General features: G+C 52.3%; 1 protein-coding gene across 1 annotated transcript; it reads right to left on the minus strand.

Annotated features, from left to right (window-relative positions):
- Window position 1: 1 nt before the first annotated feature.
- NXF1 (nuclear RNA export factor 1) lies at window positions 2-11,064 on the minus strand. Its single transcript, XM_026004645.2, has 21 exons — window positions 10,775-11,064; window positions 9,086-9,269; window positions 8,714-8,867; window positions 7,429-7,512; window positions 7,214-7,318; window positions 7,037-7,117; window positions 6,858-6,927; window positions 6,627-6,715; window positions 6,392-6,499; window positions 6,118-6,227; window positions 4,271-4,307; window positions 3,672-3,740; window positions 3,533-3,588; window positions 3,296-3,403; window positions 3,122-3,180; window positions 2,891-3,006; window positions 2,729-2,771; window positions 2,088-2,160; window positions 1,404-1,586; window positions 473-533; window positions 2-357 (listed from the first exon to the last, which is right to left on the minus strand). Exons 1-21 carry the CDS (start codon window positions 10,800-10,802, stop codon window positions 319-321), a joined length of 1,857 nt encoding a protein of 618 aa, XP_025860430.1. The 5' UTR covers window positions 10,803-11,064; the 3' UTR covers window positions 2-318.
- Window positions 11,065-11,122: the final 58 nt, after the last annotated feature.

The raw sequence follows: 11,122 nt of genomic DNA on the forward strand, positions 1-11,122 counted from the left end.
ATACAATATCACTCTTTATCTTAAAAAGTAGGGCAGGTTTGGGGGTTAAGTACACAGAGCACCTAAGTCCTTCGGGGAGTTTAGTGTCAGTTCTACAAAGTAAGCTTTGGCTTCCTGGCACCAGTGAGGCTCAATCTTCTGGAAGGCTTCCAGAAGTCTTCCAGAAGGCAGGTGAGGAGAGGGATCCAGCAGCCCTTCCTCTTGAGTCACAGTCACGGGGTGGCCTCGGGGCCAGAGAGGAGACGACAGCCATGACAAGGAGACATCAATATCCAAGGGCTATTTTACAGGGAGCTTCTTCTGGGGCAGGACTACAGATCACTTCATAAACGCCACTTCTGGGATCTCGCCCTTGGCCTTAGAAAAAAAGAAAAGGTCAGATCCAGGCCCTCTCCCCCATTCCCTCCCCTGGCTTGACCTCTTAAGGCCCAGAGATCCCTCGCCTTTTTGCTACTGACGTCCCCAAACTTACCTTGAGATGAGTAAAGGCCTGGGCAGATCTGGTGTAGTCCCAGTTGTTGTCTTGAAGGCACCTGGAGTGGGGGAAGAGCAGGAACCCCCCATCAGAACCAGAATAATGCACTCACCCTGACCACTTCAAAATCCACCCTATTAACCCCCAGCATGTGTGCCAACAATTATATACACTCTTGCACTATGTGTTACAAATGAAAAATTAGTAAAAATCCAAATGTCTACCACTGGTCTATTGGATACAAAGAAGTATTATTATTATTATTATTATTATTATTATTTTTTTTTTTTACAAAGAAGTATTAAATAATGGATCAAGATTACTAAGGTAATTTTTATAGTGATAGGGAAAGACAATAATGGGATAAGCAAAAAAAGTAACTTGTAGAACAGTATTAAAAACACTAGGGCAGCTCGGGTTGCTCAGTGGCTTAATGCTGCCACCTTCAGCCCAGGGTGTGATCCTGGAGACCTGGGATCGAGTCCCCTACATCTAGCTCCCTGCATGGAGCCTGCTTCTCCCTCCTGCCTCTCTCTGTGTGTCTCTCATGAATAAATAAATAAAATCTTAAAAAAAATAGAAAACGTTTGTTATGCTGATGTAGGCATAGGCCAAATTTTTTTATGGGCCATATTTATAAATTTTGGCTTTTAAAATTTAAGAAGCACTTTTTTTTTTTTTTTTTTTTTTTTTAGGATTTGATTTATTTAATCATGAAAAACACACACAGAGAGAAAGAGAGAGAGGCAGAGACACAGGCAGAGGGAGTAGTAGCAGGCTCCATGCAGGGAGCCCAATGCAGGATGGACTCTATCCCGGGACTCCAGGATCACCACTGAGCCACCAGGGATTCCCCCAAGGAGCACTCCTTACTCATTCCCACCCCTACCTCCATTTACCCCTATTCTTACACATGCCCAGCACTTACTTCTGGGACCATTCAAGGTTCATGCCAGACTGGGTAGAGAATGCCTGCAGCATTTCCTGCTGCTCTGGGGACAGGGTGGGCACTGGACTGGAGGAAGGTGTAGGTGCAGGCATGGCGAAGGCTCTCTGGATCTCATCAGCGCTGGCATTCCGCACAAATAGCTCATCATTTACGATGCACAGTCTTTGGGACAAAAAGCACTTTAAACAGCTGGACAGCCAGCCAACCTCATCTTCCCAAAATTATTCCTGTTCTCACACTTGACAGATTTTTTCAATATCCCCAAAGTCCTCCTCCCTGTTCTTGGTCATTACCTTTTATCATTTATGCCCCTTCCCATAGAACCTGAGTATAGGGTTAGCTGCCAAACATTAGAATTACACATTTCCTCCAATTCAGGACAGTTCTTCTCCCCATTTATCTTCACAACAGACCAAGGAAGTTGTTAGTAGGTAGCTTATACTAGTTTCTAGATGAGGAAACTTGCCAGGATGAAAAATCCAGACAATCTGGCTCCACAGCCAAGCTCACCACCACTGTGACAGCCTCCTCTTGATTCCCCCTCAGCTTTCTGAAATTCTGAAAACATCCTGAGGACTGGCTCCCCCTATGCCTCCCCCACCAACTCCCATTTGCTGGCTGTGGATTGGGACTGGGAACCCATGTGGAAAGCCAAACACTTACCCTGAATTGCTGGCAGGAACAGCGACAAATGTCCGGGTGAAGGCTCGTAAAGAATCCCGAGACTTTCCATCCACTGCAATGTCAACAACGGCAAAGACCTCTTAGAATCAGCTACACCATGTTAACAAAAAGCTTCTCCAATCATGGTCTTACTTGATACAACTAAACTGAAGTAGACTAGACTGATGATTATGAGCGTCCAGGGGAGCAGAGGGGAAGAGGAGTGTCAGAGGCCAGGGAGGACAACCACCACCACAGTTAGCCCGCCAGGAGTATTAGTGAGCCAGCTCCTGTGTCAGGCACTTCACTGACTCCCCACAGCACCCTATGACATGGCTATCACTAACCCTCTTTTACAAATCAAGAACTTGAGGCTCAGAGATAACATAAGTTGCCCACATGGGACCAAGGCTGGAATAGAAACTCACTACTGCCTGACCCCAAAGTCTGTGTCCTCATCCTCAGACTTGTCCCATTTCCCAGACAGAAAAAACAGGTGGAGATGGTAGGCCTCATGGAGATGGCCTGGGGCAGAACAGGAGGAGCTCAAGGAAGGAGAAGGAAGAGAATGGAGAGTGCTGAGAAAAAAACTAGCTGCGGGAGGGCCCACTCTGCACACCCCAAACTCCAAAGATTCTCACCTTCTTTGAAGACCCCGTTGACAGAAAAACACAGCAACGTACTCTGAAAGAGAAGAGGCGCTGGTCAGCACACAGGCTCCAGCCCGAGCCTGAGGTCCCCATGCCTTGTACCTGCCCCTTCACCCAGTTCAGGCTTCTGTAGCAGCAGAAACAGGTGCTTACGGTCTGGGCACTTATGTCTACCACAAAGGAATTGATGTCATGCTGAGTTTTGGGCAACTCATTGAGGAAGGCCACCACGTTGAGACGTGTGTGCTTCAGCAGCCGGAACCGCAGGGCTGTGGGAGAGGAGAATTCAAGATTAGCAGCTACCACAGTCTCCTGGACCCTGTGACCAAGTCCCACCTGCCCCCCTTCCCATGCTGCCCTGCCCCCTTCACATCACACACTTACTCGGGTCTTTGAGCTTCTTCACATTCCTGCTATCCTTGAAGTACTCGGCCAGATTGCTTCTAGAGGAATAAGCGGAGAAAGGTAGGGCTCAGAGCAGTATGAGTGCTGGCAGGCGCTTGCCTGCAGCTGCTGAGAGATGCTGGTCCTGGGCAGGCTCTGGGCAGGGATACTCACCGGGCAGGGTTCTGGGGGGTGAAGGGAATACTGAGGGAGCAGCAGGCCCCATCGTGGTAGGCATCTAGTAGCCGCTGCCGGTCTCCAGAGTCGTAAACTGCATAGTACCTATGGAGAGAACAAAAGGGAAAGCCTGAGCCCCGTGGTCTGGAGGGGAACCTGACTGCTCCCGAGAGTCAGCTGTGCTGGGGCTAGCTAGCCCTCCTCTCCCAGCCTCAGGGGCCCTGCAATACTCACTGCTGCAGGAAGTGCAGGACCAGGTTCTTCAGGGTCTCTGTCCCAAAATAGCTTCCCTGGAATCACACAGGTTATCAGGACCATGTCACTGTTATTTACCTGACACAACACAAGTTCAAACTCTATCCCCCCTTCTTACTTTGCAGGGCGGTAACATCGTGGGGGCTTCAACATCAAAGGCAATTGGCGGGGGTAACTCATGGCCATCCTGGGGAAAGTGGAAATTGACAGCATAACCAGAGAGAAAAGGCTTGATGGGTAATGAGATGGGCGAACCAGGAATGAGGAGTCAGAGATCAAAGTGTCTAGGAGACGTGGAAAAGGCTCAGGGATCCTAAGAGATGTGACTCTTGTCTACTGGTCTTTTTTTTTTTTTTTTAATTTTTATTTATTTATTTTTATTTTATGATAGTCAGAGAGAGAGAGAGAGAGAGAGAGAGAGAGAGAGAGAGAGGCAGAGACATAGGCAGAGGGAGAAGCAGGCTCCATGCACCAGGAGCCCGACGTGGGATTCAATCCCGGGTCTCCAGGATCGCGCCCTGGGCCAAAGGCAGGTGCCAAACCGCTGTGCCACCCAGGGATCCCTACTGGTCTTTTTCTAAGGATTATAGCTTTTGCCAGATTCTCAAAGGGCTCCAGGTCTCCAAGTTAATGGTCATACAAACCCACGTGAGCAAAGACCTTTTGGGAGGGAGAGCCTATGGTCATTAAAAAGAACTGGAAAAGTTATGGACTTACCAGGCGTAATAATTTGGGAAATCGTTCTCGAATGGCGCTGTCAAAAATGGGACAGAAGTGAGTGATGCTTCAGAGCCACCGTGCCTCCTGAGCTGCTCTAGGAGCAAATACTCCAACACCCAAGGGATTACCCACCCCGTCCTGCTTGTCCTCTCACTCCTCCCCAGCCTCTGAGCTCTGGGGAAAGAGGCCCCACTCCCCACTTCACCCGGGGCACCCAGAAACAACCGCCTTGAAGGCAGACTCTCTTCCTGCTGCCTGACCCGAGCGCCACAAGAGCAGCACTCCCAGCCCAGGCTTTAAGCCAGGACCTCCTTCCCCTCCCTGCCCCCCTTACCTTCCACCTACTCACCTGTGCAGCCCCGGGAGGAGGGAATGGGGTGGGAGCCCAGGGGCTCCGCTGCCTCAACAGGTATCCATCAGTTCTGCCCAGCCTGGCCATAGCCAAGACCAGAACACACCACAGGGATGGCACAGGATGTTGGGGCAGGGAGATGAGCAAGGTAGGGGTCAGGAAGAGGTGAAGGAAGAAGATGGAGAAGGAGAAGAAGAGAAAGAGAGAAGGGAGGATGGGGCCAAGGCCAGGGAGAGATGGGGACACAGAGGAGGGGAGAGAGTAAAAAGAAAGAAAGCAAAGGCCAAAGAACTAGAAGGCAAGGAGGCCTTAGGAAAAACAAGGAAGAAAAAAGGAAAGAGGACACCCGACACAGCCTTTTCCTTCAGCTGCCCCTTCTTTCCCTGGTCCAAGGTACAGACGGGAAACAAATTCTCGCTGCGGCCGGAGGGCAGTTGCTGTTGGCCAGGTCTCTGTCTGCTACCTGGGTCCCAATCTGAGCTGGGCGTGGGATGTGAAGCAGCCATGGGGGCAGGAGACCTCCCTCAGGAGGGGTGAGGGTTCAGGCCCCTGCAGAGTTGGGGGGGTGAGGGTCTGTGCCCCACCTCTGTTGGCCCCCAAGTTCTCTCCTGATGGCCCCTCTGCGACTGTGCCTGTCTTAGGTTGTTCCTTCCCTGAGGAATCTTACCCGTCTCTGGCTAACCAGCCATCCTCCGGGGCCAAGCAGGGTGACGTGAGGTGTGCGAGTGAGGGCGGGGCAGCGCCCCCAAGAGGGTCAGTGCTCTGTCTCCTCCGCAGTCTATGCCCCCGTGGCCTCCACGCCCAGCACCTGCCTTGGGCTTCCCTCGCCTGCCGGCGGGGCCCCAGCTCTGCTCACACAGCTTGGGGAACCCAGGTTTCTTCTCCAGGGAGGGCCCAGCTCACACAGCTCCAGGCAAGAGAGACAGAATGCATGGCACCAGCTCCGAGGAGGCCTCAACCTCAGCACGAGGGAGAAAGCCCAGGCAACAGTGGCCTTGGGCACCTGGACCATGAGAAGAGAGTCCCTCTTGGCCAAACGGCAAGAGGGGCTAGCGCAGAACAAAGAAGGAAAGGCCCATCAACAGGAAGTCCCAGGGCAGAAGGGCTTTCTCAGCCCTGGGACAGCAGGCTCTTGCATAAGGCAGCTCCACGTATGGGGCAGATGACAGATACCCCATGGTCATGCCACAAAGCAGGAGATGCCCTTCCTGGAACAGGAAAGTAGGGAGACTCTAGAAAAGGCTGTGTTTGGGAACAGGAAAGACCACAGAACAGCAAACAGGTAGTCAGGTGAGAAGGAAGGTAAGGAGACCTCGGGGCCAAACTGGGACACACAGACAGACGAAGGGAGGAGCATGTGATCCTCCCAAAGGACAGGTGGTTCCAGCTCAGGGCTGCACATCTCCTGCAGACGGGCACTGGTCAGGGTACATTAGCTCAGCCTCCCAGGGGGTGAAGGTCCCCAGGAGGGGAGACAGAGGCTACAACTGACCTGATGTAGGTGGACTGATCTCGGAAGGTGTCGCACAGTGGGTTTCCGTCGAGCCACAGCTCTTCCAGCTTCAGCCCTTTTACCTTGTCCAGCTCCCTCTCAGATTTCAACTGTGGAGAAGAGGGCAGAGAGAGTGGGCAGGAGACCCCAATGAGGGGAGCCGAGCCAGTGAGATCCCCACACCGTGCCTTCTGCTGTCAGCAGGCGAGCCCTCTGCACCCTCTACTCAACCCCCCGCCCCCCCAACATAAACAGACAGACCCTCAGGTCTCACCTCATTTCCGGAGAGGTTGAGGATCTTCAGGTTGGGTGCTTTCTGCACAAGGCTGGACATGTCATCCAGCCTGTAGAGCCTATTGTTGCTCAAGTTCAAGGACAAGAGCTACAGGCAGAGAAAGGATTAGAGGAAGCACTGCCAACAAAGGATTCAGAGACACATCTGCCTCCTAGCCCCATTCTACCTGTCCCACTCTGCCTCCTCCCATCTCAAAGCAGGACAAAAGCCTCACCTCAGGGATATTCTCCTCAATGATTCGCAGGGTAGCCGCCATACAGCTCCTGCGATTCAGGACAACATCGATGTTCTGGGCCACCAAGTCTTCAGGTAGCATAAAGGAAGGAGAGGAAGTCTGAGAGGACTTTCCCACATCAGAGTTCATACCAAACCATTCTCAAACTTTCCCCGCCCGACAGACCCCCTCTGCCTCCACCTCTCTGAGAATGACCGCTGCTAGTCATACCTGGGTCTGAACGGAGACCCTTGAGGTCAAGTGCTTGTTGGGAACCATCGTATCGTTTGCTCATGATCAGCTACAGGGGAAGGAAAAGGGGTCAGTGGTCGCTCGGGTTGTGCGGAGGGGTTGTGGATGTGAGAAGTGGTGGAACTAGAGAGGAGACACATGATGTGAGCCTGCCTCACCTTTAGTTGCTCTACTTGTTCTGGCTTCAGTTCGTTCTGTACAGAATGGGGTGGGACAGAGGAGTTGATGATGATAGATATCTGCAGGGAAGACACAGAGAGCAAGGTGAATTCCAAGAAAGCCTAAGCCACAGGACCACGACCCAACCCCAGCCAAGCCAGGCCCTTAACACACACCCTTCGGTTTTCCTGATCCAAAATCTTATAGTTGACAGCTTTCAATGCAGAGGCGGTACTGGCATCCTCCACAAAAAACTGGGCCCGTGTGTTTTCATAGTGAAACTGCACAAAGAGGAAGAAACAAGAGCATGAGACTGGGAGCCCAGGGCCCCTGGTCCAGCTGGCCCCTCACCTTCCTTGGTGCCCAGCCAGCCACCCGGGCCTTATCTCACCTCAATGGGGGTGAAAGGGACACTGCACTTGCTCTGAATCACACTCAGGAGCCATGACTTGTCATATTTTCTCCCATAGGGAATCTAGATGAGAGAGAAGGAATATCATGTAATAAAGGCTGACCAACAGACTCAACCTAGTGCTGCTTTCACACCTTCTGCCAATTTCCATGACATTTCCTAAAGGAAGGGCCAGTTAAAAGTTTTTTTTTTTTTAACTTAAGTCAGACACAGATTCCTTACCTTCCTTTCTGCCCATTTAAACTTAGTATTTTTCAAGAAAATAGAACTATGTGGTTCCTTTTTTAAATTTAAGATTTTATGTACTTATTTATTTAACAGAGAGAGAGAGAGAGAGAGCGCGCGCGCGCACGCGTGCACTCAATCAGGGGGAGTGGCAGGCAGAGTGAGAGGGAGAAGCAGGCTCCCTGCTGGGGTTTGATCCCAAGACCCTTGGATCATGACCTGAGATGAAGGCAGATGCTTCCGACTGAGCTACCCAGGTTCCCCAAACTATTTGGTTCTAAAAGTTCTAAGATATGAAAAAAAAAAAAAAGTTCTAAGATATGATTTAGGCCTGGCCCACCCCTCAGAGAACTTAAGGGACCCCAAGCCCCATACTGGGCCTGAGCCAGAGAGAGACATTTGGATGGGTTACTCCACCTCCCAACCAGTTTGCTTGCTTGCTTGCTATTTATTTATTTATTTATTTATTTACTTATTTACTTATTATATTTTACTTATTTATTAGAGACACAGGCAGAGGGAGAAGCAGGCTCCATGCAGGGAAGCCGACGTGGGACTCGATCCCGGGTCTCCAGGATCACACCCTGGGCTGAAGGCGGCGCTAAACCACTGAGCCACCCAGGCTGCCCCCCACATTTCCCTTTAGATGGTGTCCCCATCCCCCTCATCCTGCTTATCCCCCTCTAACTCCTTTTCTGAACCTGCTCTTAGGTGTTCTAGGAGAAAGGCTGGACACCTGACTGTGGAGAAAACAGTGAAGATTGATTTTGTTGTGTGAAAAGTAAAGACCTACACTCTGAGCCCAGCCCCCTATCTCCCTTGCACCATCTACTTCCCCAGACACTCACTGTAATCTCTTTTTAGGGGGAGGGGGGAGGGGAGAGGGAGAGAAAGAATAGGAATCTCAAGCTGGCTCCATGCCCAGCACAGAGGTGAGGTGGGGCTTGATCTCATGACCTTGAGATCATGACCTGAGATGAAATCAAGTGTAGGACAGACACTAAACTGACTGAGCCACCCAGGCACCCCAGACACTCACTGTAATCTTAAACCAGTTCTTCGAGGTCCCATCCTGGCTGGTGCCAGCCCCTCCTCTCTCTGGAAGAATTCTGTCTCTCCGCACAGTAACATGAATGCGATCTCGATCATGCCAACTGTCACCTCGACGGTTGGGTCGGGGAGGATAGGGGTTGCTGTGGGGAAGCAGAGAATAAAATGTCCGCAAACACTAGGAATGTCTTCTCAAAGGCTTCCCACACTGTTGTCAGGATTATAGCTAAAATTATTCAACCATTAAACTGGCCCTGACATCCCTCACTTTTCCAGGTGAGAAGGAAAATGGTGTGGGCGGCAGAAAGCCATATAAATAAATCTGGTTTGAGCTCTCAAGACAGATCAATCGGTCGCTTACTGTCGTATTCTGGGAACATCCTGGGCATCACTCATTGCCACATCTCTGTCATCTTCCTCCAGGCGGGAAGACCGAATGCCAGAACCTCCTCTTCCAGACCTACGGTTCCCCTCGCCATACTTCCACCGGAAAGGACCCCGGCCTTTCTTTCTTCTTTGAGGGAAACTAACACGGTCATCATGCTCTGGGGTTAAAAAAGGACATCCATTAGAAAATATGCTGTCAGTCCAGCTACCCTGCTGTGGGAATCACAGTAGGAAGCAGCCTGTGCTATCAAATGAGATACACACCAACTACAGAGCCCACCTCCATGCAAACTTCTGTCTGGTGAGAGGAGAACCCTCTCTGTGGCATGGCAGCAGGAGCGAAACATCACTGGAAGACAGGGCAGGGCTTTAGAAAAAGGACTCAGGAACTGGAACTTACAGACCAGGAGAAGCAATGTGGAAGTGTGAGTAGAATATGGACCCAGTGTGGAACTAGACCCCTGAAAAGTCACCTGAAATCTGCTTGCTCTTAGTTTCCCAAATCTATTTAAGCCTTCTCAAAACTTGGATGGTGACCTCTCTCAACATCTCCTAAATCAACCAATCACAACGATTACATCAGCTCTCAGTAAACAAAGCTTCCCTTGCACAGAGTACAAGTGTCAGTTACAAATAAAATTAAGAGCTTCTTTAAAATTCTTGTTCTCAAACTGCCACTCTGAACTTTTGGGAATGAGCTGTTTATTTCCTTGGTGAAAAATGCTTTTTAACTTAGGAGACAACTCCTAAGATTCAGGTTCTAGTGGCAACTAGGGAGCTTAGCCAAGGGTCCTGGACTGCTCCCCTGAATCCTGGGGTGTAATAGCATCTTACAAAAAAGTCTCTGACTCCCAAAACGCCTCATGCCTAGTGTTCTGCAAACAATGAACCTTAAGAAATGACGGGGGGGGGGGGGGGGGGCAAAAAGACCCAAAACACCACAACTGAATAGAAGGCACAGCAAACACTGAGAACTTTCTTCAGTGCCAGGCACTATGCCCCAGGCACTTGATACGAGTGATCTCATTAAACAGAAGGACAAACTTAGGAAGTAAGTACTGTCACCACCTCCCACGGAGATAGAAATGAGGCCTGGGAGTGGAATTCCCTCAAGCTCGGTGAAGACCACTCCGGACTCAACCCTCGGCTGTCATGTGCTCCTCCTCACCACTCCTCCGGACTAAAACCTTGCGTAGTGTTCGGGCTAGCACAGCAAATTGGTGTGGAAGTCTAAAATATTAAAGCCGAAGCCAAGGCCGCAGGGGACGCGGGACGAGAGACTGGACGCGGCGGAAAATAGGACACAGGGAGCCGACGAACAGGGCACTGACTCATATCAAAGGAAGAGTCCGGGCGCCAAATCCAAGTGACAGGCATCCACCACCCACAAAGTTCAAAGGAGCCTCGCCACCGCCCGCCAGGCCGCCAGCTCCAGGCCGAAGCTCCTCGCAACGCTACGATTCCCGCGTCAACACGTCCGGCGCCCCGCCTCGAGTGCGGCCCGACCCGCAGGCGGCCTCGCCCCCGGCCCGCGCCGCCGCCCCTCCCGCGGCCTCCCGGGCCTCCGGGCCTCCGGGCCTCCCGCCGCGGGGCTGCGGCCTAGAGCGGCACCGCCCACCGGGCCCCGATCGCCTCGCTCCCCGCCCTGACGACCAGCACTGACCGTTGTAGGACTTCCCCTCGTCCGCCATGGCACAGCGAGAAGCGAGGCCGGCTCAGGCACGGGCCGCAACTCCGCCAAACGTCCGAACACCCAAGCGCCCGGGCCGAAGCGCTCCTACCGCCGGCGCCACCGCATTTATCCTGCGAACTACGTCGCGCGCCGCCGACGTCCCGGTGGTGGGCGGTGCCGCCAGGGAGCGCGGCCCGCTGCGCGTGCGCACCGGGCCCCAGGCGCGCTGGGGGCGGGGCTCGCCTCCCCGGTCCTGCCGAGGCCCGCGCTCATCCAGCCTGCCCGAGTCGGGCCCGCCCCGCCGCCTGCCTTCTTCGTCTGTCGCTACGCCAGCACCTC

The sequence above is a fragment of the Vulpes vulpes genome, chromosome 5 (assembly GCF_048418805.1).
Source record: "Vulpes vulpes isolate BD-2025 chromosome 5, VulVul3, whole genome shotgun sequence".
NCBI lineage: Eukaryota > Metazoa > Chordata > Mammalia > Carnivora > Canidae > Vulpes > Vulpes vulpes.

Excerpts from the sequence above, each read along its gene's own strand:
- NXF1 (XM_026004645.2), bottom strand. The coding sequence starts at position 10,802 with ATGGCGGACGAGGGGAAGTCCTACAACG. Across the intron at positions 8,868-9,085 it reads GATGTTCCCAGAATACGACA|CAACCCCTATCCTCCCCGAC; the intron begins GTAAGCGACCGA and ends GCTTCCCCACAG. Across the intron at positions 3,007-3,121 it reads GAAGAAGCTCAAAGACCCGA|CCCTGCGGTTCCGGCTGCTG; the intron begins GTAAGTGTGTGA and ends CCTCTCCCACAG.